This window comes from Mytilus edulis, chromosome 9 (genome assembly GCF_963676685.1).
Source record: "Mytilus edulis chromosome 9, xbMytEdul2.2, whole genome shotgun sequence".
NCBI lineage: Eukaryota > Metazoa > Mollusca > Bivalvia > Mytilida > Mytilidae > Mytilus > Mytilus edulis.
The window spans coordinates 48,015,785-48,041,430 of record NC_092352.1 but is presented as its reverse complement, the minus strand read 5'-3'; the positions used below and the strand labels follow the sequence as shown (position 1 = coordinate 48,041,430).

Genomic DNA, 25,646 nt, shown 5'->3' with positions numbered 1-25,646 from the left:
CTGTGAATTCATTTATGTTCGTGGGTACCAATGTTCGTTGATTGGTAAAAACTTTCATATAAATTTAGTGGATATTTAATTTCCGTTTTTTTTCCAAAGTCTGCATGATTTCCTATACGCAATATGTAATTCGTTTTCTATATGAATTCGTGATTGCCGAATTAACATGAAATCCACGAAATTGGTATCCAACGAAAAATTATGAAAAATCAAATACCAAAAAAACCGACCTCATATGAATCCACAGTAAGTAAAATGTATGAGTATCTTAATTGCCAAACTAATATTATAAAATGATTGAAATCTAACTAGCGAGCATGCTTCTACACTTACTTTACAGTGTTTTCTTGAATTCACTTCATCTGAACACTGTTAAACAGTTGCCTTAGTGACACTTATTTCAGATCTCCTTATTTTCATATTATCTAACCCAAAACTTCGATAGAGACTAATAACACTGTCGCATGAGCTTTTACACGATTTACATAAAATATACAATGATGGTTGTAGTACTACCTGGGATTGTTGTGCTAGTTCAAAAGTATGCATTTTGGGGGTAAATGTGTACCCTAAAATAAATTTGCTTTTTTTATCTTTAGATTAACTATTGTGGGTTTTCTCAAATAAAAAATAAAATGCACAAACGTTAAGTATGATATATTGTAACTTCTTTTTTTCGAAGGGTCCTTTTATGAAGTTTACGATATCCAGTAATTCGAATTAAACGTTGAACTGCTTATCAATGTATCAGTATGAAAACGGTGTTACATTTTGTAAATAATTGGCTAACATAGAATAACTACAATTACATGATTATATATGAATTTTCAACAAAGTCAAAAAAATAAGAGGACGTATATTCCAAACCGTCGTTTAACACTTTACTGACACATTTTCAGGAATACATTCTTATTGAAACTTTTTACAAAATTGTCTGAAATGTGATTGGCTGAGTTTATCTATGTAATACTCCTGCATTTCTATTCGATCATCCGTACAACTTGAATACGTTGGACCATTAGCATATCCTCCAGCTGCATGTAAATGTGTAGTTGTCACTGAAATAAAACATGAAAAAGATACAACATGTCCTTTAAAATAAGATATATTGAAACGCATAAGTATAGCATGTATAGAATAGTTCAGAATATGTTTTATTATTAAGATATATTTCTCAACCTTTACATTAATAGATTAACATGTACCTTGATATATGATAGTGAAAAAGGCACCTACGAAATCAATACGTATTCCTATTGATTGACCCTTTTATATCAATTTTTAGTTTTCTTTAAAATTCAACATAAACATACATGAATATTTTTAATGCAATCAACTAATTTAGCAAAGGTTTGAAACAAACAAAGATTTTAATGTTCTTAAGATAGTCAATAAATCTTCTCATTGTTATATTTTACCTGAACAATTAGGTATTGTATTTGAAGGCATCCATGATCCAGAAGCTCCACAAACATAAAAGTGATCCATCATCACACCACGTGGAACTGTGTAAGATTCTTTACATAAAAATCTACAAAACTGGCCATAATCAGTTCTCCAGTTGTTGCATACTAAAGCTCCGTTTGACGGAACATTAATTGAAGGACATGGATTTGCTAGAATATAAAAATGAATAAATAATCTTAAACCGTTCAAGGAAAATTGAATCTCAATTTAAAATTATCATTCGAGTGATTACACAATATTAAGAGGAAATATTCAGCAGCTGTTTAATTGTTGTATTTTTCATCAGTTCTTCCAAAACCTTACTGTATTCATCTGTATATCCTGTGTATAACGGGAGTGTTTTTAGAACTGTGCAATCAAAATATTGCATACGATTTAAAAAAAATCATGTAACACTAAGAGCTTTGAGTAATTCTCGCATAATTTGTGTGTATAATCTATTCTTACTAACAACTATTTAGTATGAATAATAACTTGAATTATTCTTTTTTCGATAAATCTAAACTCACCAAAGATCCATCGGCATATGCATTCATTTATAATTCATAATTGAAAAAGAAGTCATCAAAAAAATACCAAAGATGATAAAGATACTTACGCCTTAAATTGATGCTGAACAAGCAGTTTTTACTCAAACCGTTCGTTGGTTTTATAGCTGTATAGCTAACCTTAAAATCTCCCCATGGAAATGTGAACTCATTTGAAGGGTAGTTTGTTGTTACCTTGATCGCAAAATTATGTGGATCGGTGAATGTTGGTATCTGCCATTTAACTAGATTTTCAATTGCTGATGTGTTTATGTATTTGTCGCTTGAACAATTTTCCATTACTGGTGGCTGTATATCTTGAAGAAAGATTTGTCAAATTTAATCCGCGTACATGAAGTTTATATCAATCATATTATCGCTAATTAAATCAAGCGTCCATGTTATATTCTCCATGAATATTGCACTAGTTAGTGTTGATTTCGAGGGTCCAAATCAACTTGAAAATTCAACATAGCACGTTTCTTGTATAATAGTGCAGAGACATTGAGTGACAGGATAGATAATACATTGTACTTTAAAAAGAGACAATAACATATACTTGTACACATACTAAAATTATTTACTAATTTAGAATTTGCTGTTGCAATACTGTTATTGAGAAGAGGATGTACAAGTGTAGCAGGATAGTGCTTAATATTGTGATGTATCATTAACGTATGCTACCAATGAAATAAAGAAAAAAATTAACCAAAACACGAGACAATAAACAACTTTCGAGTTCGATGCATTTCCGTCAAACAAAACTTTGGCTTTAGGGAACATCATTCGTGCGTTTTGGGGCATTGTCACTTCCATTCCTATGTTGAGCGAGTGGTTTGAAATAACTATGATGCTATATTAAATTAGTATACGAATTATTCGGCAAATTGAATTCTTATAATTGACACTCAGCACAGCTCTCATTAGGGACTTGTGAGTGATACAAACAGAACAAACGTTATTTCTAGTTTATCCTGCACAATGACAATTACTAAGACGCTTGATGAACATACATAATGTAGGGATAGAGGCGATCACTTCTATCTGGTAAATGACATCATAAAGGCGCGTATAGTTGAGGAGTTTTTTTCCGGTGAAGAACAATCTCGAAAGTGGTCTATTACTTGAAAATTAGGTTTATTAGCAAGAGAAAAATGCTGAACATTATCATATGAATGTCTATCTTAGACTTGTATTACCAGTGGTTATTTTTAATACCTTTGGGATCTAAATTTAAGAGACAATTTTCTGAACAACATGGAAAAAAGAAAAATAATCTATCATTTTATAGAATGAAAATATAAAGAAGTTTTTATTCTTGAAAATCTTTTAGCTATGAAAAACAAGCTTAAAGTTTCGGGTTCGAAGGGTGTATTTGAGCTTGCTTGGGGTTGACGTGTCCTGTTATACTGTCGAATACCTTTGGTTAATTCTGTTATCTTTCTTTGAATAAAAACTGTTCGTTACAGCTATTAATTATTTGTTACATTGTACCAGAGAAATCAAATTTTATTAATTTTCTATATAATACATTTTGTACTTACCAATTTTACAGTTTTTACCAGACCAACCATTAAGACATGTACATTGATAATAATCAGGTATATTTGTACAAATTCCTCCATTCCTACATGGACCACTTCAACAGGAGTTATAATCTGAAAAAAATATTAAAACAACGAATATGATTATCATTGATAGAAGATATAGTATTTCGAAACAAATTTGAATAACGTGAAAGTAAGAGGGCATCGTTCTGTGTATACGTGCACTTTTGTTGGTATTTTAGTTAATCCCTTTTTCTATACACAAATAATGATATAAGTTATAATTGTCTAGCTATAGGTTTTATTCCTCAAATGTTGTCCTTCGTCATTTTAAAAAAAAAATCAATTTATTGCAATTAAATGATCGTTTATTTTGCCTTAACACATGTATATTAGTGTCCGTATGAAATGAATAATTTACGGACGTTGGTTTCTTCAAATTCCTATCGCGTCTGTATTCACCCGTAACAAGTCTATCATACAGATTGTTAAATTTCGTCTATTTTCCGGACATTTGAATAATAATGAAAAATCGGAGTATGACTAACGTATTGAACACAAGTATAAAATATACATTGTGTAATTCCTTCTCACTTAACAGTGTTGTGTGTATATATCAATTTGATCTTCATTTCACCTTGACTTTTGACTTCACTGTAAAATAATACTGTTGTTTTCAAATTTTATGTCCGTAACAATTTAAAATGTCAATCCTTTGACATATTTGACTCAATAACAACTTGAATGTAACACCTACATATGATGAGTCGCATACAATTGAAGCCGTGTGACATTTGACTTTTATCTGCCAAAATGTCAAATGTTCACACTTAAAATCATATACAATTCCTTTTTGAAATAGCCAGGCCTTTTCAGTGTTACTAAGGGTTAAAAAGTATTTAAGGGACACTTTTACTAGTTTGCATGTGCCCTAAAGTGATAACAATGATTGACTGCCCATCAACACGTCTATGTCATACCATCTTAGGATAAAAAATTGATATGTAGGTTTAATTTGATATTCCAAAAGTTTAAATGTCAAATAACATAAAACGTTCATGAGAGAAAACAAATTGAATAAAATGTCTTATTGTGTTTGGATTTCAAAAATAGATACAGGTATAAAGCCATGCCAAATTGTTTTCTGATATTCTTGAGTGTACAATATTTACAATACCGCTCGACATATATGCCATTTACTTGTATTGACCTTAATAGATACATCATGCATGAGAATATAACTATGAGACAGCAAACCAGTAACACAAAATATCAAAGGACAAGTTCATTCTATATTTGCAGGACAGTTTACCCTTAATTCAGAATTTAATTTAATGTCGACAAATGATTTTATCACGTCTGTAAAACAGAAAAGCCGTTTTACGGACGATGTATTATTTCTTCGTAAAACTTTCGTGATACGGATGTTTTACGGACGTATTTCATAACGTCCGTGATATGTCAGTAGCTATTTTTACTGTGTAACATTGAAACATATTGTTAATAATAAAAATACAATACATTGAACACAAAGTCTACATTTTCAAATCAAAACAATTTTACACTTAACATACATGTACTACCGTTCTCCCTTTTAGTAGACTCGAGGCATTGGGATCTTAAAAATCAATATATGCATCTATTTACTGTTGAAAATCATGCATAAATATCACGATGACCTTCTTGCAACGTTGCAATACTCACGCATTTGCAAGATATACTTTTCTACACCTGGAAGGCAAAATATGTGTACTATAAGCTCAGTTTTATCAGAAGTGATGGATGTAAAAAATTCTCAGGTTATCATTTTATTAACTTTGAATTCACTCACATGCACACCGTGGTTTGTTTCCATTCCATCGTGCCCCGAGTTGGCATCTTCTACTAGATGATCCGCCCACCAAAAGGTATCCATTATGGCAGGTGTATCTCACAGTACTACCATACGAGTAGGTATTACCATGTACGTTTCCATGCGATATAGATCCAGGATCTCCACAGTTTACCTCTATAATTTATAACACGAATTTTAATTGCCATTGTTTTTAAATCAAAGAGAGGCAAAAGATACCAGAGGGACATTCAAACTTATAAGTTAAAAATAAGCTAGAAATAAACGGCATGAAGTACATATATATAACAGAAGTTACAAAATCCTGTTTTGGGGGAAATCATAAAAATTTAAAACAAGAATTAAATCAATATAACTACGCAATTTATGTATAAATGAAGCCCACTCAATTACGTATCCCATTGTTTGGTGACTATGCGGAACACTTCTATCCCAGCGGACTTGTTATAGATGAAACAATAGATACAGTTTAGTCTGACTCATGTCTTGATTTTAATTACGAGATAGACAATGAGAGTAGGTTGAAAAATAAACTTAACGACAAAAGAGATGATTTCAATTGTTCAATTGTGAACTTTACATGAATGTGTACCAACTTTCCAACAATGCTACATATGGAGTATATATCACCTAGGTATTACAAAATTCCAAAGCTTGCATTTCCTATCTTGATGTCCTTGATAGAGGGTTTCTGTATACAAGTAATCTGTTACTGCTTCACAGATACGGGTATGTTCAAATGGTAAAAACATCGATTCCGTCATCTTTTCATATAATGTGGCATCACCAAATGGGTAATTACATGTCGCATGTGGAGCAGGATTTACTTATCAACCAAAATAACGTAACTTATAACCTTCAAACAGGTATCCTGATTTTTTATTTTTTAGATTTGTCTATTGATCAAGTTAGTTTTTGGTTGATCGATTATTTGATTGGTTGGATGGATCGATTTTTCTTTTGTTGCAATTTAGCTTATAGTAACAAAGTATTGAATGATTGAATCGAGCCGAAAGCTAGCAATTCTGCAAGTAAGTCTGCAACCAGATCACAACATGGATAGTTTGATACCCTATGTAATGATTCCTTCTAGAATATATATTAGAAGATGACCTCTGCGATATACTCCAATACTTAATTGATAGGGCCTACCGCTTTGGTGATATTACCTCATATAGATTTTAAAATATATACCCTTTTCATATATTGCGTAAGTAAATATGTAACCTTTTCCCATAATGTTTTTTATGTTGTTTGAAATGTAAGAATGAAATTTCAAATTGTCAAAAAGAGAAAGTTGATTGATAAAATCACAGCCGGGAACACAACGAAAAATGACAGACGAAGAAATATTTCTGACAGTTTTCCTGACCTATTCACATATTTCAAGCTTTCAAATGTGACATTTTCCAGAGGCACCTCCTATCACCTTGTATAAAAGAACCCCCTCCTCCCGAAAAAATACTCATAATCAACTTGTAAAATTTAAACAACAAGAAATTTGAAACAGACATAGAATGTTGACAAATTCTTACGAAATCCGCAGCAGTCTCCATAAAATCCTGTCACACAGCTACAAGAGTAGCTATCCGATGTTCCGCCATTGTAACAAAATGTGTTACACCTCGAGTAGTCCCATCCCATATCAGTGGTAGCGCATGTGTTGAAATCGGAGACACACTTTCTATCCACGTTAACTTGTCGTGATCGTCTGCGTTCACCATTACATTCGCTTTCACAAGTACCACTCCCGAAATTTACAGTTGCATTTATCCAACTGCGAGGTAATTCCGCACTCTATAGAACCAAATAACAAAATAAACGTAGCCAAACACCATGGAATGAACATCTGAAAGTCTTTTTAGTTTTGTCTGCTTATTCAACACCGACAAAATAAGAACAAAAGCAAAATTTAATTTATCTCAGACTTGAAAGGTTCAAATATATCATTATGTTTATCTACGTGTATATGACGTTATATATGAGAAAGTCCAGTGATTTAGTAGAACATTTGAATTAATGTTAATGATATCAACATGCTGAATAAAAGTTTTTTATATTGAAATATCTTTTTTTTATTACAGTGAGTTGACTGTTAGTGTTGCTCTCCACCAATTGCAACTCATTCAAAATTTTGACCAAATTGCAATTTGTTTTATAAAATCAAATTGTTCAACTGGTCAGAAATTTGAACCAACTGCTGTAGAAAACCACAGCCAAGTCATGAAAGTGCAAGGTGATAACATAAAACATACTTACAATCCTATAAGACTTTAACTCCACTTTAATGATGTTGTGACAAAATTTGTTTATCAGTTTGTATAGTTATATCATATTCATTTCCATGCTGAAGGGGAACTGTTTATTTGGAATTGCTATTAAATTGTTCAAACTAAGCTTTCATATAGTTTTTTATTCTAAAAGTATTCTATATTTATAAGAATCAGATATCATTTTAAATAAAACATTATATATTCAGTAAAATATGTGTGAAATAACAATATGCTATTGATAAGTTTTCAGGGGAGATAACTAAAATACTATTCTTTTGAATAAAGACTTTTTGAAAGAAAAGTTATTATCTCCCCCATGGAAACTTCCTACAAACATATATTGCAATTTTACACATATTTTACTGAATATGTGATGTTTTAATTCACATAATGTCTGATTCTTATAAATAAGAGGAACTGTTTATTTTGAATTGCTATAAAATTGTCCAAACTAAGCTTTCATATAGTTTTTCTTTCTAAAAGTATTCTATCTGTTGGCATGCAACTTTATCTAAAATTGTGAATTGAAGTGGGTATTGTGTCAAAAAGACAATAACCCGACCAAAGAGTAGAAACCAGCTGGAGGCCACCAATTGGTACTACCTGCTATTTTCAAATTTATTTAGCTTTAGTTTTACTGTGTCCATGAAGAATATTTTCAAAACATGTTAAACTTTCATTGCACTTAATCATGTATGCCTATAAAAAAAAAAGGTGTTATGATTGCCAATGAGACAACTCTCCACAAGAGACAAAATGACATAGGAACTATCAACAACTATAGGTCACCGTACAGCCTTCAACAATGAGCAAAGGACATACCGCATAGTAAGCTATAAAAGGCCCCGAAATAATAAATGTAAAACAATTCAAACAAGAAAACTAACTTCTTTGTTTGTTTATAATTCATTATGTTATCTTACCATGCAATGAAGTACACATAGCAAGGTACCGCTATCGATACCACCTACCATATTTTCAATCTGGACTCGGGAGCCTTTTAGAATCACATATTTTAGTAGGTGACTGACTTTTAAACCGCTATTTTTCCATTTCATGTTTGCTGCATTATGTCTCAAATAAAGATTTACAATAACTACACGAATCCGAGTCCGAGTACGACTACAAATCATACATGTAAGCTATATAAGTGATCTCAAAATAATTTGTACAATAATAACTGTCACGGTGTTAAATCTTTGCGTTGCAATGGGATACATCACATTGGGTTTTTTTTCTGCTGAAGGGTTCCGAAAACGCGTTTTCATTATGTCTGATTTTTTTAAGAATCTATTACTTTCACAACAATATTTTGCTCGTGTTATTAGATCACTTCTGTATGTTCTCTATTCTAACTATTGTATTGATTAAAGGGAATAGAATTCATTATGAGTTTCCACTATTCTGGGATGACCCTACTGTCACTGGGATAAAACTGACGACAGTTACTCGATTCACGGTCATCTCAAGGTGGTGGATGAAAAATCAGTCAGTATCTGTATTCTCTGTTTCTATATTATTTTCTATACAAAGCATACATTGGTATGATGTATATTTATAAAATATTCTCACGGAAATCACAAATTTCAACAGAGAAATGTATTTTGCTTGTTCTGATTATTTTTTTCTTCTTCCGTTAAATTTCAAGTTTTGTAGTTTCAAAAGATTTCGCTTAGATTTTTTGCATATGATATCGAACAGCTTTATTGCGCTTTTGAGACTGACCCTGTTTAGTCGAATATTTTTTTATTGTAAGAGTTATCTCCCCAAACACTGTTTTCTTTGTGGTGAGAACATTTTTGATCGTACATTGCGGTTTATGTTTGCTTAAAGCTTTTATAAAATTTAATTTAAATATAAACATGTATGTAAAAAAACACCAACATGAAAATATATCCAACCTTTGCTAACAAAAATAATAGACTACAAAATATTATCAAAAAGGTTATTATCTATATATACTTGTCCCTTTGAGAAACTCGTTTATAAAGGTTCCAACAAGTTGAAGTTTTTTAACAATGCACTGTTTCATACAAAATTTATCATTTTTTTTTCATTTTACTTTTTGGTTTTCTTACAAAATTACCTCTTTGTGCAGATTTTTCTATAATACCTTTATTTTCCAAAAACAATAAAAAAAAATTTAATTTGAAGCCATTGTTTTGCATTTTTATTTTGTCATTATATTTAGAAATTTCAAAAAACATTCGTGACAGTTGAACTAACAAATATGTTTATTCCCGCCACACTCTGTATGTGCCTGACCCAGGTCAAGAGTCTATACATGTAGTTCAGGGGTTGTCGTTGGTTCATGTCTATCATATCTGATTTTTGTTTAGAAAACAATGTTTATTAATGAATTACAATATTAGTTTCCTTTCTTCGAGTGTTTCACATTTTTCATGTCGGGCCTTTTTATAGCGGGCAATACGGTATAGATTTTCTCGTTGTTGAAAGCCGCATGGTTGACCTATAATTGTTTACATCTATTTGGATGAACTTCGGTAGATAACTGTCTCAATGGCAATTATACATCTCCTTATTTTAATAAGTGGAAACATGACACTTTGCTATTTTCGTGATGGAAAAACTTTTTTTTAAATTTCAAATTTTCATTTGAATGAATACATTCAACAAGAATTTGTCCTTTCATTTGTTTTAAGAAGTCAACATGTTTACAAATATGATTTTTTTTCGTTAAAAATAATCATTCAACCAGACTTTATGATATACTTTTTTATTTCTATATGTGTTGCTTCGCACATCGTAAGTTTTTATATAATGACTTATCTGAAAAAAGATCATTCTATCCAATACACATTTGGCTTTGTTTTGAAATCTTCAGTAGTAAAATGTTAACTTACCATTATTCGTTGAATAACACCATCAAACCAATGGTGTATTTGGAATATATATATATAATATGCTAACTACTTGTGTATTTGCATCCTGCATCATATGACTTCCTGCATAAGACGACATCCTCATTTTTGATTATTAATCGATATGTTATTAGAGATTTGTGGTGCTTAAGGATACGTTGAATTTAAAACATTGTTGTCACTTCTAACTCATTAACACTCATATTTTTTTTTATATTAAAAATGTTAAGTGATATTTAATTTACAAATACAAATACGAATACGAGTTTATTTATTATAGTGACGTTGTGTATATATACAGTATAATAATAATACATGTCAATACAGGGTTTGTACACCCGGCCCATTGAACCTATAAAAAGTAAAATCACAAAAATACTGAACTTAGAGGAAAATCAATTCGGAAAGTCCATAATCACATGGCAAAATCAAATAACAAAACACATCAAAACCGAATGGACAAGACCTGTCATATTCCTGACTTGGTACAGGCATTTTCAAATGTAGAAAATGGTGGATTAAACCTGGTTTATTGCGATAACCCTCTCACTTTGATAACAGTCTCATCAAATTCCGTTATATTTATAATGATGCGTGAACTAAACAGACACAATAAATAAAATAGTCAAAATAAGTCACTTAAAAAATATATATATCTAAAAATCATTTCTTAGTAAAGTCCGGTAGTTCAATTAATTACATATAAAATATATTTTGCTGTTCTTCTTGGAAAATGAATTAGAAATTGTATTAATTGTTGACAGAATGGCAGTGATAAAGATGTTTCTTTGCCTGGTATAGTTGAGTAAAGATCATTTCGAAATTTATTAAATAGCTCACAGATAAAATGAAAATGAATTTCACTTCCAATTTCATTTTCGCTACACATTTTGGTCTGTTGTCCTCAGGTTTGCCACTATACAGTCCTGTTTCAATTCTAAGAAGTATAATTCCGCATCTAAATTGCGCCAACATCGACCGTTCGTTGCGTTGAAGGTTAAGGTTCACGTATGCTTCAGCAGAGAAATTATTTTTGAAAGTTTTGTATGTTTACATTTTGGATATTTATTTAAGTTTGTAAACCAATCAAGACTGTGGTGTTCAAAAAGTGCTGATTTTGCGTTATTTATATCACAACTCTTCCTATTTTCATAACCCTAATGTTTGTCATTGTAGGTTTTAATGCCCACCAGTTGTTAGATCATATGCTATAGTCCCAATGGAAAATACGTTTGCAAACACTTGAGTTAACCATTTTCAACAGTCTATTTCAGTAACTTATCTTGTTGAGCTATCGTCGTTCTTTAGATAACCATCCGATATCTATTGCCAGTTTTGGTGTACTTCAAGAAAATATCCAATTGCTTTGTTTTGTATTTTATCGATGTATGAGAAGTCTTTGTATTCCCAAACTGAGGAGTTATAATCAAATATTGGTACTACAAAAAAATTATACAATTTCTCAAATGTCTTGAATCCGAATTTCTTCAGATTGTGAAGTTTTGAGATAATTACTCCAGAGCACGTCAACCACCTTTTGCGAGATTTTATGCGTTTGATGCAAAGACTTTTTTCTCGTTTAAAAGTACTCCCAATATTTTTTTACTGACCTGTAACCTCTAATTCATTGTCTCTTGAACTATAAAGAAGAACGCTGTCATCTGCCTGAACTGAAATGCACTACTTTGGATTTATCTGTATTTATCAGAACTCGCCACCGTTTACACAAGTCATGTAGTTTATCCAACATATCCGTCTCGTTGTATGCAAGAAGTACAATGTCATCTGCGAACAACAACATAGATAGTTTGTTTGGTTTCGTCGATATTTATACCAAGATCTAAATTGTTCACTTCTTACACAAGGTCATTAATGAATATTGAAAATAAAGTTGACAAACAACTGTCTGCTTGTTTAACACCAGAATTACAAACAACCCACTCCGACATCTTCTCGTTGACACGAATACTAGCTGTTGTGAAAGAATACAAGTTTTTGATAGAATTGTACATTTTGCTGTCGATATTTTTCAATACAATCTTTATAAAAAGAGACGAAAGATACCAGAAGGAGTGTCAAACTCTCAAAAAAAGAAATTGAAAGAAACTGACAACGCCATGGCTCAAAATAAAAAGACAAATAGACAAATTAGCAGCAACCTGAAGGACGCCTCCGGATGCGGGAGTTTTTCGCTGCATTGACGATCTATTGGTGACCTCCTGCTGTTGTCGGATTGTTGTCTCTTTTACACATTCCTCATTTCCATTCTCAATTTAAAATAATAGTACAAAAGACACAACATAGAAAACTAAAGACTAAGCAACACGAACCTCACCAAAAACTGGGGGTATTATCAGGTGCTCCGGAAGGGTAAGCAGATCCTGATCCACATGTGGCACCTTCCGTGTTGCTTATGTTATTACAAATCCGGTAAATAGTCTAATTTGGTAGGTCACGTTCGTGAAAAGAGAAGGGTATTGTAGTTACGCCATACGGAACATGTTCGATATCATTTATGAAACGGTTATTCCATAACGGTCAACCAACTCGTGATGGCGTCCGTAAAATTTGTAAAGTAACATATCTCGGTCCACAAAGTCAAAATCTTTCTATTGGTCCACACATGTTGCAATTACATATAAGGGGTGTTACGAATCACACTACTTAGGGAAAAGAAGTAATCTTCAAATGAACGGTGCCTACAGAATCCATTTTGCTCATCAGCAAGAACCTCATTTTCGTCTAGAAAGGTCGAAAGTCGGTTATATAAGAAGGGACTGCAAAGCTTAAGTATACGAGACAATAAGCTTATTCCTCGATAATTAAGCGGGAAACGATTGTCCGATAAGGTCTCCTGCAATATCGGAAAAATAACTGCTTTTCTCCAGATTGACGGTATACAACTGGTGACAAAAATCACTAAAAAGGGAGAGCGTATCACTTGAAAGACATTTAAAAATTTTAAAACTTCGTACGGTATTTGATCCATCCCTGTTGATTTTTCCATTTTTCGCACTTTTAATTACAATTTCCTCAAGTGTTATGTTACCAATGAATTCTTCGTTGTCATTGTATACAGGATCCGATATAATATCCTCTTATACTGTTTTATGAGATGATGCATACCTATAAAATCCCCTGTTAAAATTCTCTTCCGATTTATCATTATTATACAAATGTTCAAAGTCGGATTACCATTTTTCAAGAACACTACTTTCATCAATCAAGATTTCACCTTCAATATTGTATACCTCCATTGGAATCAAATTGTTTTTTCGTGGTCCTAGCCTTTTAATTTTTTCCCAGATTTTTTTTAGGATTTTTCGTAGTTATTGTTTTGTATATCAATACAGAACGATTGTCGATGTTGTCTTTCACATTTTCGTAGTTTTCGATCGAATATTGTTTGTGCAGATTTAAAATATAGTCGTAGTTTGATTTAACGCTAGCTTTTCCTTTGAATTTCAAAACTGTTTTTCCTTAGTATATGCATGTTATTCCAAAATAATCTAAGTTCGTCGTTCCAAAAAGGTTTATATATTTTAAGGCGTTTTCGGGTATTTGTGCGTGTACTTTAACGTGGAACTCTATTATTCATCTCATCGATTATGACATTGCAAAGTTTGGAATATATTTCGTCTATGTTTGTTAAGGTTTCCCCTGTTCTTTCTATTTGCGTTATAATTAACTGCAGTGCAATTTTAGATAAATCCGACGCAAATAAATCATTAGGCATTGACTTTAGTTTGTAGCGTTTATTTCCATTAGAACTGGTGATTTTGTTGAGTACGTACATGTAGTTTTCAATTCTGCCATTAACACTGAGTAATATGGAACTTTACTTCGTTCTCCAAGCAACGAAAACAAATTTGACTGTTCAACGATTGAGCACGTTGTTATAACTTCCTAAGAACTAACTGTTCAAGAACATCATGCGGAACACATATGTTATCCACCACTGATTTTCCTCTTCCTAATATATAATTAAAATTATCTATTTAAACATCGATTCTACCATTTTTGATTCATTTAATAAATTTAAAAAAACATTTCCGTATTAATTAGTTCTGTAATCAAGGGAGAAACGGTGGGGTTGAGTATCAAATTCGGTAAAGCTATAGTCTGTATTTGTTGACGTAAATTTTGCACAGAGTATTCCATCGTAATACATATCTGTTGTTTCATATTTGTATTCCTCAAGTATCCATTGTTTAATTAGTAGTCGATCTCGGCCTGAAGTTTTCGGCGCATTACGATGCATTATATTTCTATTATGTCCTTTCCATGTATAACCGACTACAGCAATTTTATTATTATCTTTCAGGTGCGTCTCACACATGCTTAGTATATCCACATTAATGTTTTTAACAATTACTTTCCGTAGTAAATCATTATTTAAGGTCAAACCGCAAACATAAAAACGTTCTAAATGTACAGTTCCTTTGACCGGAATGTGTCCTAAACTGATCCCTGTTGTGTTTTCATTTCTGCATTGCCAACGATTGGGTCATTTTCAGTGGTTTTCTTTAAGATTCGGCCATTTCCTGATATCCTATAAGACTTTCCTTGTGGAAGTTCTCGTAAAGTTGTTCTATCGTTTGTTTCCTTTAGCCTTTCTGTGTATAATTTTTCTTCCTGTGTGAACACTAAACTGTGATTCTCTCTATTTTTCAGTTGTGCTTATTACGAATCTGTCAATTTTAACAAAATCAAAAGTACATTTTACATTTTCACGCAGTTCATTTTTCAGTGAAATATATATTAGTGTTCTCTAAATTTTCGTTAAATAATTGCAAAGCATATATCATAACAAAGAGATATAGCCCAATACGACTCTCCCCTCGAAACGTTGTTTGTATTACCTTTTGTTTACTTAATTTTTTTATTTCCTTTCAGGACAAATATCTATACTTTAGATACATGATGCGGACGTTCAAGATTGCAGCTCTTTTTATTACAATTTTTACCGTACATGTGTTTAGAGAAAACACATTTAAAAGTACATCATAGATTTAAAAAAAAAATTAAATCTAAAATAAGGTCACCTGGGAAGCAAACACATTTAAACAGCAATTTACAATACTGCATTTTATATATCAGATTACTAATATCTGAAATATATATTTCAGATACTTTGAAATTTATTTAGCATAAAACTAGTTGAAGCGTTGAAGGCTTACACGTGTTTTATTGTTCAAAGCACATACATGGCACCAATGTCAGAACAGAAGTGAATGATCAATGATTATTTCGAGGACATATATGTTCATAATAAAAAAAAAACTTCACTGGAAGATAACAAGACCTTGTTGATAAAGTATCAATTTTAAATAATACATGATTGTCTTCAATAATAGATTCTAGTTGTTGACCGTATATCTTAAATACGTATTTAATGTATTTTCATGAGTAAATTTGTCTCAAAATGGTCTAAATATATTTTTTTCGCCAAAAGTTTCCTTACTGCAGATTTGTTGGTTAGTTTAAGTAAATAATGAAATAATGACATCAACAACACTATTTTATGTCAGAGTAGGACTACTTTAAAATAATTTCTAAAATGAAGAGAGTGAATTGGTGGTCTGTTACCTTATAGAGTCCCCGTATCTGCCTTGACAGTACATTTTCAATTGTATAATACAATTGAGTATCTACATTTTTGTATATTAACAAAATATTTGCAATGTGTATGTTAATTATTTTCTTGTATTTACCTTGATAGAAAATTTTCATGTGTATGTTTATAAGTGTCCTGTATCTTTCATTAGATTTTAATTTGTATGTGTATTTTTAATTACAGTGTGTTGCATCTGCCCTGAAAGAATATGGTATGTGTAATTTCATAGTGTCTCGTGTTTGTTGTAATAAAATGTGTCCCGTATCTGCCTTGAGAAATAATTTTCGTGTGTATGCATGATAGTGTCCGGTATCAGTTTTCACATGTTTGTTTTTATAGTATCCCGTATCTGCCTTGACAGGAAATTTTTCATGTACATATTTTATACTTTCCAGTATCTGCCTTGACATATAATTGCCATGTGTATCTCTATAATATCCATTATGTGCTTTATACTAGGCACATGAGTTACATTTTGATTTACAAACAAGAAACAACTACTTTGTAACCACCACATTTAAAAAGAAAATTATGCATAGGGAAATCCAGAGACAATATTATGTGTCGGTAACATGAAACAACAACACAAGGGACATCAATGGGCAAAACAAAACAGAAAAGGGGGATATTAATGTGGTACCATTTGGGTAAAAAATTACCATCTCTTTCACGACAACCACTGAGATAAATTGTGGTGAACGAGGAAGGGAAGAGAGGGCCTGCCTCAAACTGACATACTGGAAAATTGTGAGTATATATATTTTCCATGCATAGTAGGTGAATAGGTATGCTCGATTTATTGATCTCCTGAGAATTCATGATGATGAGTTAAGTTATTATATCTATACTAATGTTTTTTACCAATGAACGATATAATATACTAGATCATTGTTGAATACGTACGGCGAACAACAGTTGTTAGTTTTTGTGTCATTTGGTCTCTTGCGGATAGTTCTCTCATAGGCAATCATTCCACATCTTTTTTATATTAAAACTCAATCATTATTAATTGTGTGCTTCACTTGATGATTGATTATAATGAAATTGCAATCTTCATCAATTACAACACACATACAACATGAACAGACACGGTCTTTTGTCAATGGGGACAGGTACATGCACTTTACACTAAGGACCAGTATGTAAACAAAACTTGAAAATGTTAAGCTCATATCAATATTATTATCACAAAGTGCCATCTAACACTCATTCTCCGTTCATTGTACATATTTATTTCATATCGGTTAAGAATTAGCTTCTCTTATTGGATAACAAGGGACCAAACGACATTCTTTATTCTATAATTTAAAAAATCTCATCGGTCTTAAACATTATCAAAACCGGTCAGTCGTTAACGGACTTTTACTTGTCAATGACCAATAGAGCAGGGTTTCTCTAAAAGAGTGATGTCATTTTTTTATTGAAGTAGTTGAATTGTTTACAATATGTGTTCATTAATTATAAAATTATAGAAAACTTTATTTTGTTTTCGTTTGCTGAAAAGTTGAATTTGATTGTTGACAATACAAATATAAACCATTTACTTATATTTCATAGTATTGCTATTTTTCTCTCAAACCCTCTTCATGTAGCTTAGACTCATATCATTGGCGGATATTGTACATATCTTTGCATACAAACTGATTAAAAAAGGAATTAGTCTAGATTAAATCTTGACACCGTAGCAGAAGTCATAATCTTTAACGAGATTTGAACTTAAATAAAGATTAAATCCCAGCATTTTTTGTTTGTTTTTATTATCAAATTATGTGACCGCTATTAAATCGTAAACGACAAAATGTTTTTTTCAATGACCTTTAGTACAGTGGTGAATGAAGGAGTTATTACTAAGAAAGCGGTCAAAGATCAACAGTGAAAGAACCCCGAACATAACCACATCAAAAAATTAGATAATCTAAATATAATAACTTATAATAAAAGCAGTCATTTTTTTTACTATGTTGAGCAAATAAACAGGCATGCAATCTGAACAAACCAATCAATTAACAACAGTTCGAAAGTCTTAAAGTCTTTTAAGATTAATTAATAATGTATTGTTCAAATCACAAATGATTTATTATTGCGCCTGACCCAAGTCAGGAGCCTCTGGCCTTTGTTAGTCTTGTATGTTTTAGTTCATTTATATGTCTTCGAGTTTAGTATGATGTTCATTTTCACTAAGCTAGTACGCATTTTTATGTAGGGGTCAGTTGAGACCAACCTCTAGTTGTGGGATTTTTCGTAACATTGGACTTCGGTTGTTATCTGCTCTTTGGTCTTTGCTCTTTGGTTATTGTCTCTATGACATATTCCCCATTTCCATTCTCAATTTTATTATAGCATTCCGAGACTGCTACTATGCAAAGAGTAAGCGACGAAAGATATCAAACAGATAGTTAAACTCAAAATCCAATACAACCTAACGAACACCATCGTCTACATATCACACCATAGAGAAAAATGAAAGACTGTGCAACACGACCCCACTAAACATTTGGGTTCATACCCTGGTCGGTAGCATGGTCAGAAAATCCTGCTCTTCATGTGGCATTCGTTTCCTGCTATCATTAGTGCAAATTTGTTATCAATATCATGCAGTTATGTCGTAATTATAAGTACTTTTTGGTGATGTCGCTTCCTTAATAGTCTCTATCAAGTTCACTCGTCTGAAATATTATGCAATAATTTAAAAAAAAGTCTTGAAGTGTTTGAAGTATGTTTGATATTATGTCAATCTTAATAGTTTAACTGATCTATGCTAATCATCCACTTTTGTATCGGACTTCAGTCAAACAGTAACCTGAATCCTCAATAATTACTGTTGAAATCTACTCTCAGCATAGACATTTTTTTTCATAAAGTAAATATTTCTGCAGTTTTTAGATCAAGTATATTCTTTAAGTCAGGAAAATGTATAAGTGAAAAGTCAATTTAAAGGGTTTTTTATTGGTATTTTGATAATTATTCGTTAAATTTAAAATTTTAAGCGTTGACCTAGTCTGACCTCTGTTGTTTATTTAGTTTATGATAGTAATGTACAGAGGCTTTTTTCGTTTTATTCCGTATATTTATTCTTTTATATTTTTTGCCCAATTGCGCATCAGTGAGTGCAGAAAACGATTTATTAGTAACCTGTCATTTATATACAACTCATTGCATGAGTCTAGGGTTGCATAACATCCGAATACCTCGACAAAAGAGAAAGTATAACAGAACAAAGATTTTGGCCAGTTATTTTCGATTATTACGATGTTTTGTTAATCTCTAATATGACATACATAAATATATACTCGGTAAACTATCAAAATAGCTTCATTTTAATTTCTTTTAATCCATATTTAAAACAACCGCTTAACACTAAAAGCCTTGTGATTCAGATTACTGAATATATAACGACAAAATTTGATGCTATATAAAAACAAGATTTTTAAAATACTAAAAGACTTTATTTTGACCTTTGAAATAAAAAAACCTAACTTATATGAAGTAGTGAACATGTAAAGTATACTAAAAATAATTAGAAAAACAAATTAGGAATGTCGTTCAAGGGTCACTCAACAAACTAACCAAGGACACAAGACATTTTTATTATGATGTTGTGACCGAATATTATTTCTATTTAAGCGTTACTAAAGATATACGAAAGTGAAGAATAAATTGTCGAAGTATAGAGGTACAAAAAAAATGTAACTTATGTGTAAAAATGGTCAGTGCTGTCGAGCATGATGCAAACAAGATTGGGATTTTTTGTGTATATTAACTACTATGGGTTTATATAACACAAAGTATTTTCTACCCTAGCATGTATCAGCTTCTTTGAGATTGTTTTACATTTTTATTACATTTTAGGGACCTTTATAGCTTATTATTCGGTTTTAGCCTACGCTCCTTGTTGAAGGCCGTGTCCAATGATTTTCTTATTTTTTAAACATTGTGACTTGGATGGAGAGTTGTCTCATTGGCACTCATACCACGTCCTCATGCTTATATAAGCTGTAATTTTCAATGCTTTTCAGAATGTATGCTCTACAACTTTGTACTTCATTTGCCTTTCAACTTTTGACATTAGCGTTAATGTTGATTCTTTTGACGTTAATGTTGAGTCTTTTGACGTTAATGTTGAGCCTTATGCGTTAATGTTGAGTCTTTTGGCGTTAATGTTGAGTCTTTTGGCGTTAATGTTGAGTCTTTTGGCTTTATTGTTGAGTCGTTTGGTGTTAATGTTGAGTCTTTTGGCTTTATTGTTGAGTCGTTTTGGCGTTTATTTTGAGTCTGTTGGCTTTATTGTTGAGTCGTTTGGCGTTAATGATAAGTCTTTTGAAGACAACATGTTCGTCTGGCGTAAACAATTATAAGCCTGGTTCTCTGCTTAGTTTTTTTTATATAGATTTACAATTGATATTTCAAGATTAACAAGATAATTTGATACAGCAGATTACTCATAACTAATCAAAATAAAAGATGTAGTATATAGAAGATATGAATATCCTGATTGCCAAGGAATAGAAAAAGTTAAATCACAAAAATACTGAACTCCGAAGAAAACTCAAGACGGAAAGTCTCTAATCAGATGGCAAAATTAAAAGCTCAAACATTTCAAACGAATGGATAACAACTGTCATATTCATGACTTGGTAAAGGCGTTTTGTTATGTAGAAAATGGTGGATTGAACCTGGTTTTATAATAGGTAAATATGTCAAAAATAGGGGTACAGTAGTAAACACAGTGTTATGATTTTAGTCATCATAAAAGAATATGTATTACAAACACAAACAAAAACGCATAAATCAAATTTCCAATCTCATCCATTTGTTATTTATTTTTTTTATGTTAAATCCACACATAAAGGGTTGAAAAATTTTAATTGGGACCGAATTCTTACCCAGTCAGACACATGCTTAGGTTAACCTCAACTCTGACGTAGAATTGTGCATTTGACGTACATCAGTTGATCAGTATGTAAACTTCATACAGGTAGAAATGAAATATTTTGTTCTTTCAAAGTATGAACATAATATAGTGTGTAGTTATTCTAGGCATATACTCTGCAGAATCTAAATTAGAAGTTTCCATTTTACTTCTTGCCGCTTGCCTTTATGCTTATTGTTAATTTCTTCTGAAAAAAAGTATCAAAGAAACACAAAAAGGCATATAGACAAAGCTTTAGCAAATATGAAAGACAAGAATACATAATGATCAGAGAACAATAACACAATTGCGTAATGTATAAGTACAGAGACCCGTCATACAAATGTATGTATCAAAGAAACACACAAAGTCATAAAGACAAAGCACATTAACAAAACATGAAAGATAAGAATACAAACAATATAGAACAACAACACAATGAGGGGATGCATAAGTACAGAGTCACGTCAAATTGATATCACCAAAACACAATGATTGGAACCTGGATCCTAAATAGCAAGCATATACACCATTAATTTAACGTAACAGTGTTTCAATGCTCTTTTGATCGTGAAAGACGAAGCCACTAACTTAATTGTTCATACAATGTACTGTTACCAGGTAGTGCGCTTCCAATATAATATTTCGAGGGTTCTTTTCATGAAGTTTACGATTTTCAGTATTTCGAATATAACTTTGTACTGCCTATTAAAGTGTCAGCATGAAAACAGTGCTTAAATTTTGTAAATAATTGGCAAACATAGAAGAACTATTTAAAAATAATATAGTTAAACATGATATTATGAACAAAGTAAAAAATATATAAGAGGATGTAAATTCCAAATATTTAACACTTCACTGACACATTTTCTGGGATACATTCCTGTTGAAACTTTTTACAAAAATGTCTAAAATGTGATTGGCTGAGTTTGTCTATGTACGACTCTTGCATTTCCCTACCATCATCAGTACAATTTGAATATGTCGGACCAATACTATATCCTCCAATTGCATGTAAATTTGTAGCCGTGACTGAAATATACCATTAACAATTATTATATGTGTGTATCCTCTTGAAATAAGTATAGAGTTATTTTAAATACGATCCATTGAAACGCAATAATGTAGAATAGTTCAAAATATGTTTTATTAGTTATGAAAATTTCCCAACCTTACATTTTTTAAATGAACATATATTTTAATGCTAAAACACTTACGTAAACAAAGCGTGCTCCTTTTATTTTTCCCATTTCTTTATTTTTAAGTTTTCTATGGAATTCAACATGAACATACACGAAATATATGTACTTGAAAGCAACCAACTAATTCAGCAAAGTTTTAAAATTCATGAATTTTGATGATATGAAGATTGTCAATAAATGATTTTATTCTACTACAATTACCTGAACAATTTGGAATTGTATTTGAAGGCATCCACGTTCCAGAAGCTCCACAAACATAAAAGTTATCAATCATTACACCACGTGGTACTGTGTAAGATTCTTTACAGAAAAATTTACAAAACTGGCCATAATCAGTCTTCCAGTTGTTGCATAGTAAAGCCCCGTTCGCTGGAACATTGATTTGAGGACATGGATTTGCTAAAATACAAAAAAAACGAATAAATAGTCTATTTATCTTATATCGTAATAGGAAAATTGAATGTCATCTATTTTCAAATGATAACACTATATTCGTAGGAAATACTAAGCAGTTGTTAAATTGTTGGGGATTTTTTTTATCAGTATATACAAAATATTCCTATATTCATCTGTATTTCGTACATTTCGTATGTAAACATGTATGCATTAAGATAAAAAAGGAAAATCACAAAAATACTGAACTCCGAGGAAAATCAAAATTGGAAAGTCCCTAATCAAATGGCAAAATCGAATTATAAAACACATTAAACAGATGGACAACAACGGTAGCGTTTTTAGAACTGTACAAACAAAACATGGCGTACGATTTAATAAAATACGCTAAAACATTGATTATGAATTCTTCACTCGCAGGTGAATAATTCGACCTCATTTAATCCGTATTTAAGTGAACTTCAATTTAACCCCTTAGCTTGGAATAGATAACACGTGAATTTTATGTGTAATGTTATCTGAAGGAAAAGAATGTCAACATTGAAAGTGAAACAAAGGTAAATCATTTGACTGACTGATTCGATCCACAAAAAATCGTTCTTATACAGGTAAAAACGATGATAAACATGTATTTTCCATCTATAATATTATGATAATTTAAAATTAAATAGACTTAGAATAATCTAACAGCACGAGTTTGCTTCATCTATCTATATCTATATTTATGTTTACATCGCTTTTACGGTCATCGGATGACTTTAGAGGTCAACTCGATAATTCATTAGATGGCGTCTATACTTAAATACACACAAAACGAATCAGCGTATTTTAATGCCCGTGCCCTGTTAATTTAACATTTCAGACTTTTAATAGTTTGGATAAATGTTTCACATTGTTATACATCAAATATAAGAATTTTATTAAAATTGGAAAACATGAATTTGACAGCTAGTGCCTCTTTAAGAAATTATTTAACACTAGGAACTTTGTCTCCCAAAATTTGTGTGTTTAATTTATTATATCTTACAACGATCATTGATAGATAAAGAAAATTAGGTGAAAATTTTGAATATATATGATTTTGATGTAGGATTGGTATAGGGGGAAACAACTATTTGGTTTTTCATCTCAATTACGTGAATAATTATTTGTTCATTAATTCCAACCTCACCACCTCTCCTTCGACAAACACATTCTTTTATAATTCATTATTGAATAAGAAGTCGTAAAAAAGGATTTAAGATTATAAAGCATACTTACGCCTCAAACTGATGTTGAACAAGCAGTTTGTACTTAAACCGTTCGTTGGTTTTACAGCTGTATAGCTAACTTTAAAATCTCCCCATGGAAATGTGAACTCGTTTGAAGGGTAGTTTGCTGTAACCTTGATCGCAAAATTATGTGGATCAGTGAATAAAGGTATTTGCCATTTCACTAGATTTTCAAGAGCTGCTGTTGTAATGTATATGTCGTTAGAACAATTTTTCATTACTGGTGGCAGTATATCTGGAAAAAAGATTTGCCGAATCGTGCAATCTACAATGTCACAAACTGTACACACAAATTATATTAACTAAAACCCTATTTTACTGAGAATAATTGAAGTTTTTTTTTATAAATAAGGTTAAACTTTAATACAGATATATGCACACAAAAAATGACTTAAAAATTGTAACTTTGTATAAAAACGGTGTCACAGCTAACTTGCGCTGAAAAAAATAAAATCAAATATATAGTTCTTGAAATACTGTACATGATTTGTTTTAATAAAAAGGGCATTTGCAATTTCATATACTAGGTTTCTTCACACTAATTATATAAACAAATACTTTCTAGGAACTGTAACATGAAATAGGTTTTTAAATTGCCACTCTCGGTCTTTACAAGGCAAGATCATTTCTTTCTGACCTTTCCTATTTAGATTATCTGTTTCTCAACCTTATAAAGAAAACTGGATGATGAAATCATGTAACAGGTTTATTTATAGCAAGACCCAAATCTTTAGTTTGTATGGCCAAGAAACCATCATACCAAATAGCTTATTTTAAACAAATGAAAGGGAAACTCCTCTTAAATGTAACAAGAGTACTAGAACTCAACGTATTGGTGTTGCTTGAAGTGATTATTTGACGACGAAATTAAGTTTCTTAATTTAACGGTTTTGAAGGACTTCACAATTTAATACGAGACTGTGACATTTGACATCATTATAAACTTCCTGCCTTCAGATCAGGGTTAACAACTAATAACTTAAATATTTGTATTACTGAAGGTTATCAAAAACATATGTGAGTTCCAACGATAAACAATTTATGTCGAACATAAAAACGAAAACAGTATACGGAGAGATAGTTCCATTATGAAAAAAATAATTGGTTTAAGAGTATGAGTTTTAAAAGCGCAATATCGGTTTATTTCATATACCAAAATCTTATTGAAATGTTGCCAAATAAAAGCGATATTGCAGTAAAAGATGCTGGAAAAAACCCATACAAAATCAAAGGTACATCGACGAAAAGAAAGAAATCCAATGATCTAATAAAATCACTGCACAAAATGTAATTAATCTAAATGAGGCCAAATTAAAGTCATATGAAACGAATGACGAGTGAAAATAATGATTATCCAATTCTTGAACCAATGCATATATATATCATGAACTTAGTCTTCTGTACACGATTTTATCATTGTGTACGCATCCATATCGTATAATCGTCAAACAAATTATCTCGGTCTGTAATCAATTGAAAATATGACAGCTAAGTAATTACGTGTAAAACATGTACAATGAGAGTATAGTTTATTTTAATGACAGATCCATGCGCATTACGATCACCGGATGTTTACGAGGAAGCCACGCTGAGTTCACTGCATACGGAAAACATGTCGTTGAATTGTTTACTGGAAGCGAAGCATTTAAAAAAAAAGGAAATGTCTTCTCAATTTTGACAATGTATATAATTTTCTTGAGAAAAAA

At 31.4% G+C, this 25,646-nt stretch overlaps 3 protein-coding genes across 4 annotated transcripts in view; 1 reads left to right on the top strand and 2 right to left on the bottom strand.

Annotated features, from left to right (window-relative positions):
- Positions 1-646: 646 nt before the first annotated feature.
- On the bottom strand, positions 647-10,657 carry LOC139489740 (uncharacterized). The gene is made up of 7 exons (XM_071276500.1): positions 10,531-10,657; positions 6,929-7,242; positions 5,373-5,549; positions 3,539-3,652; positions 2,066-2,311; positions 1,419-1,616; positions 647-1,058 (listed from the first exon to the last, which is right to left on the bottom strand). The coding sequence occupies exons 5-7, from the start codon at positions 2,292-2,294 to the stop codon at positions 910-912; spliced, it is 576 nt and encodes a 191-aa protein (XP_071132601.1). The 5' UTR covers positions 2,295-2,311; positions 3,539-3,652; positions 5,373-5,549; positions 6,929-7,242; positions 10,531-10,657; the 3' UTR covers positions 647-909.
- The window catches only part of LOC139489736 (sushi, von Willebrand factor type A, EGF and pentraxin domain-containing protein 1-like), an 87,991-nt gene continuing 72,962 nt past the window's right edge, over positions 10,618-25,646 (top strand). The window contains exons 1-2 of one of the 2 annotated variants that reach the window (XM_071276494.1): positions 10,618-10,705; positions 15,445-15,547. In XM_071276494.1, coding sequence (XP_071132595.1) covers positions 15,521-15,547 — 27 coding nt within the window. In that variant the 5' untranslated portion in view covers positions 10,618-10,705; positions 15,445-15,520. Of the gene's footprint in view, positions 10,723-15,444; positions 15,548-25,646 lie in introns of both variants that reach the window. The other variant, XM_071276495.1, reaches the window with a different exon arrangement.
- LOC139489737 (sushi, nidogen and EGF-like domain-containing protein 1) overlaps positions 21,857-25,646 on the bottom strand; it is a 30,032-nt gene continuing 26,242 nt past the window's right edge. The window contains exons 5-7 of the mRNA XM_071276496.1: positions 23,930-24,175; positions 22,478-22,675; positions 21,857-22,106 (exon numbers count right to left, since the gene is read on the bottom strand). Coding sequence (XP_071132597.1) covers positions 21,922-22,106; positions 22,478-22,675; positions 23,930-24,175 — 629 coding nt within the window. The 3' untranslated portion in view covers positions 21,857-21,921. The remainder of the gene's footprint in view (positions 22,107-22,477; positions 22,676-23,929; positions 24,176-25,646) is intronic.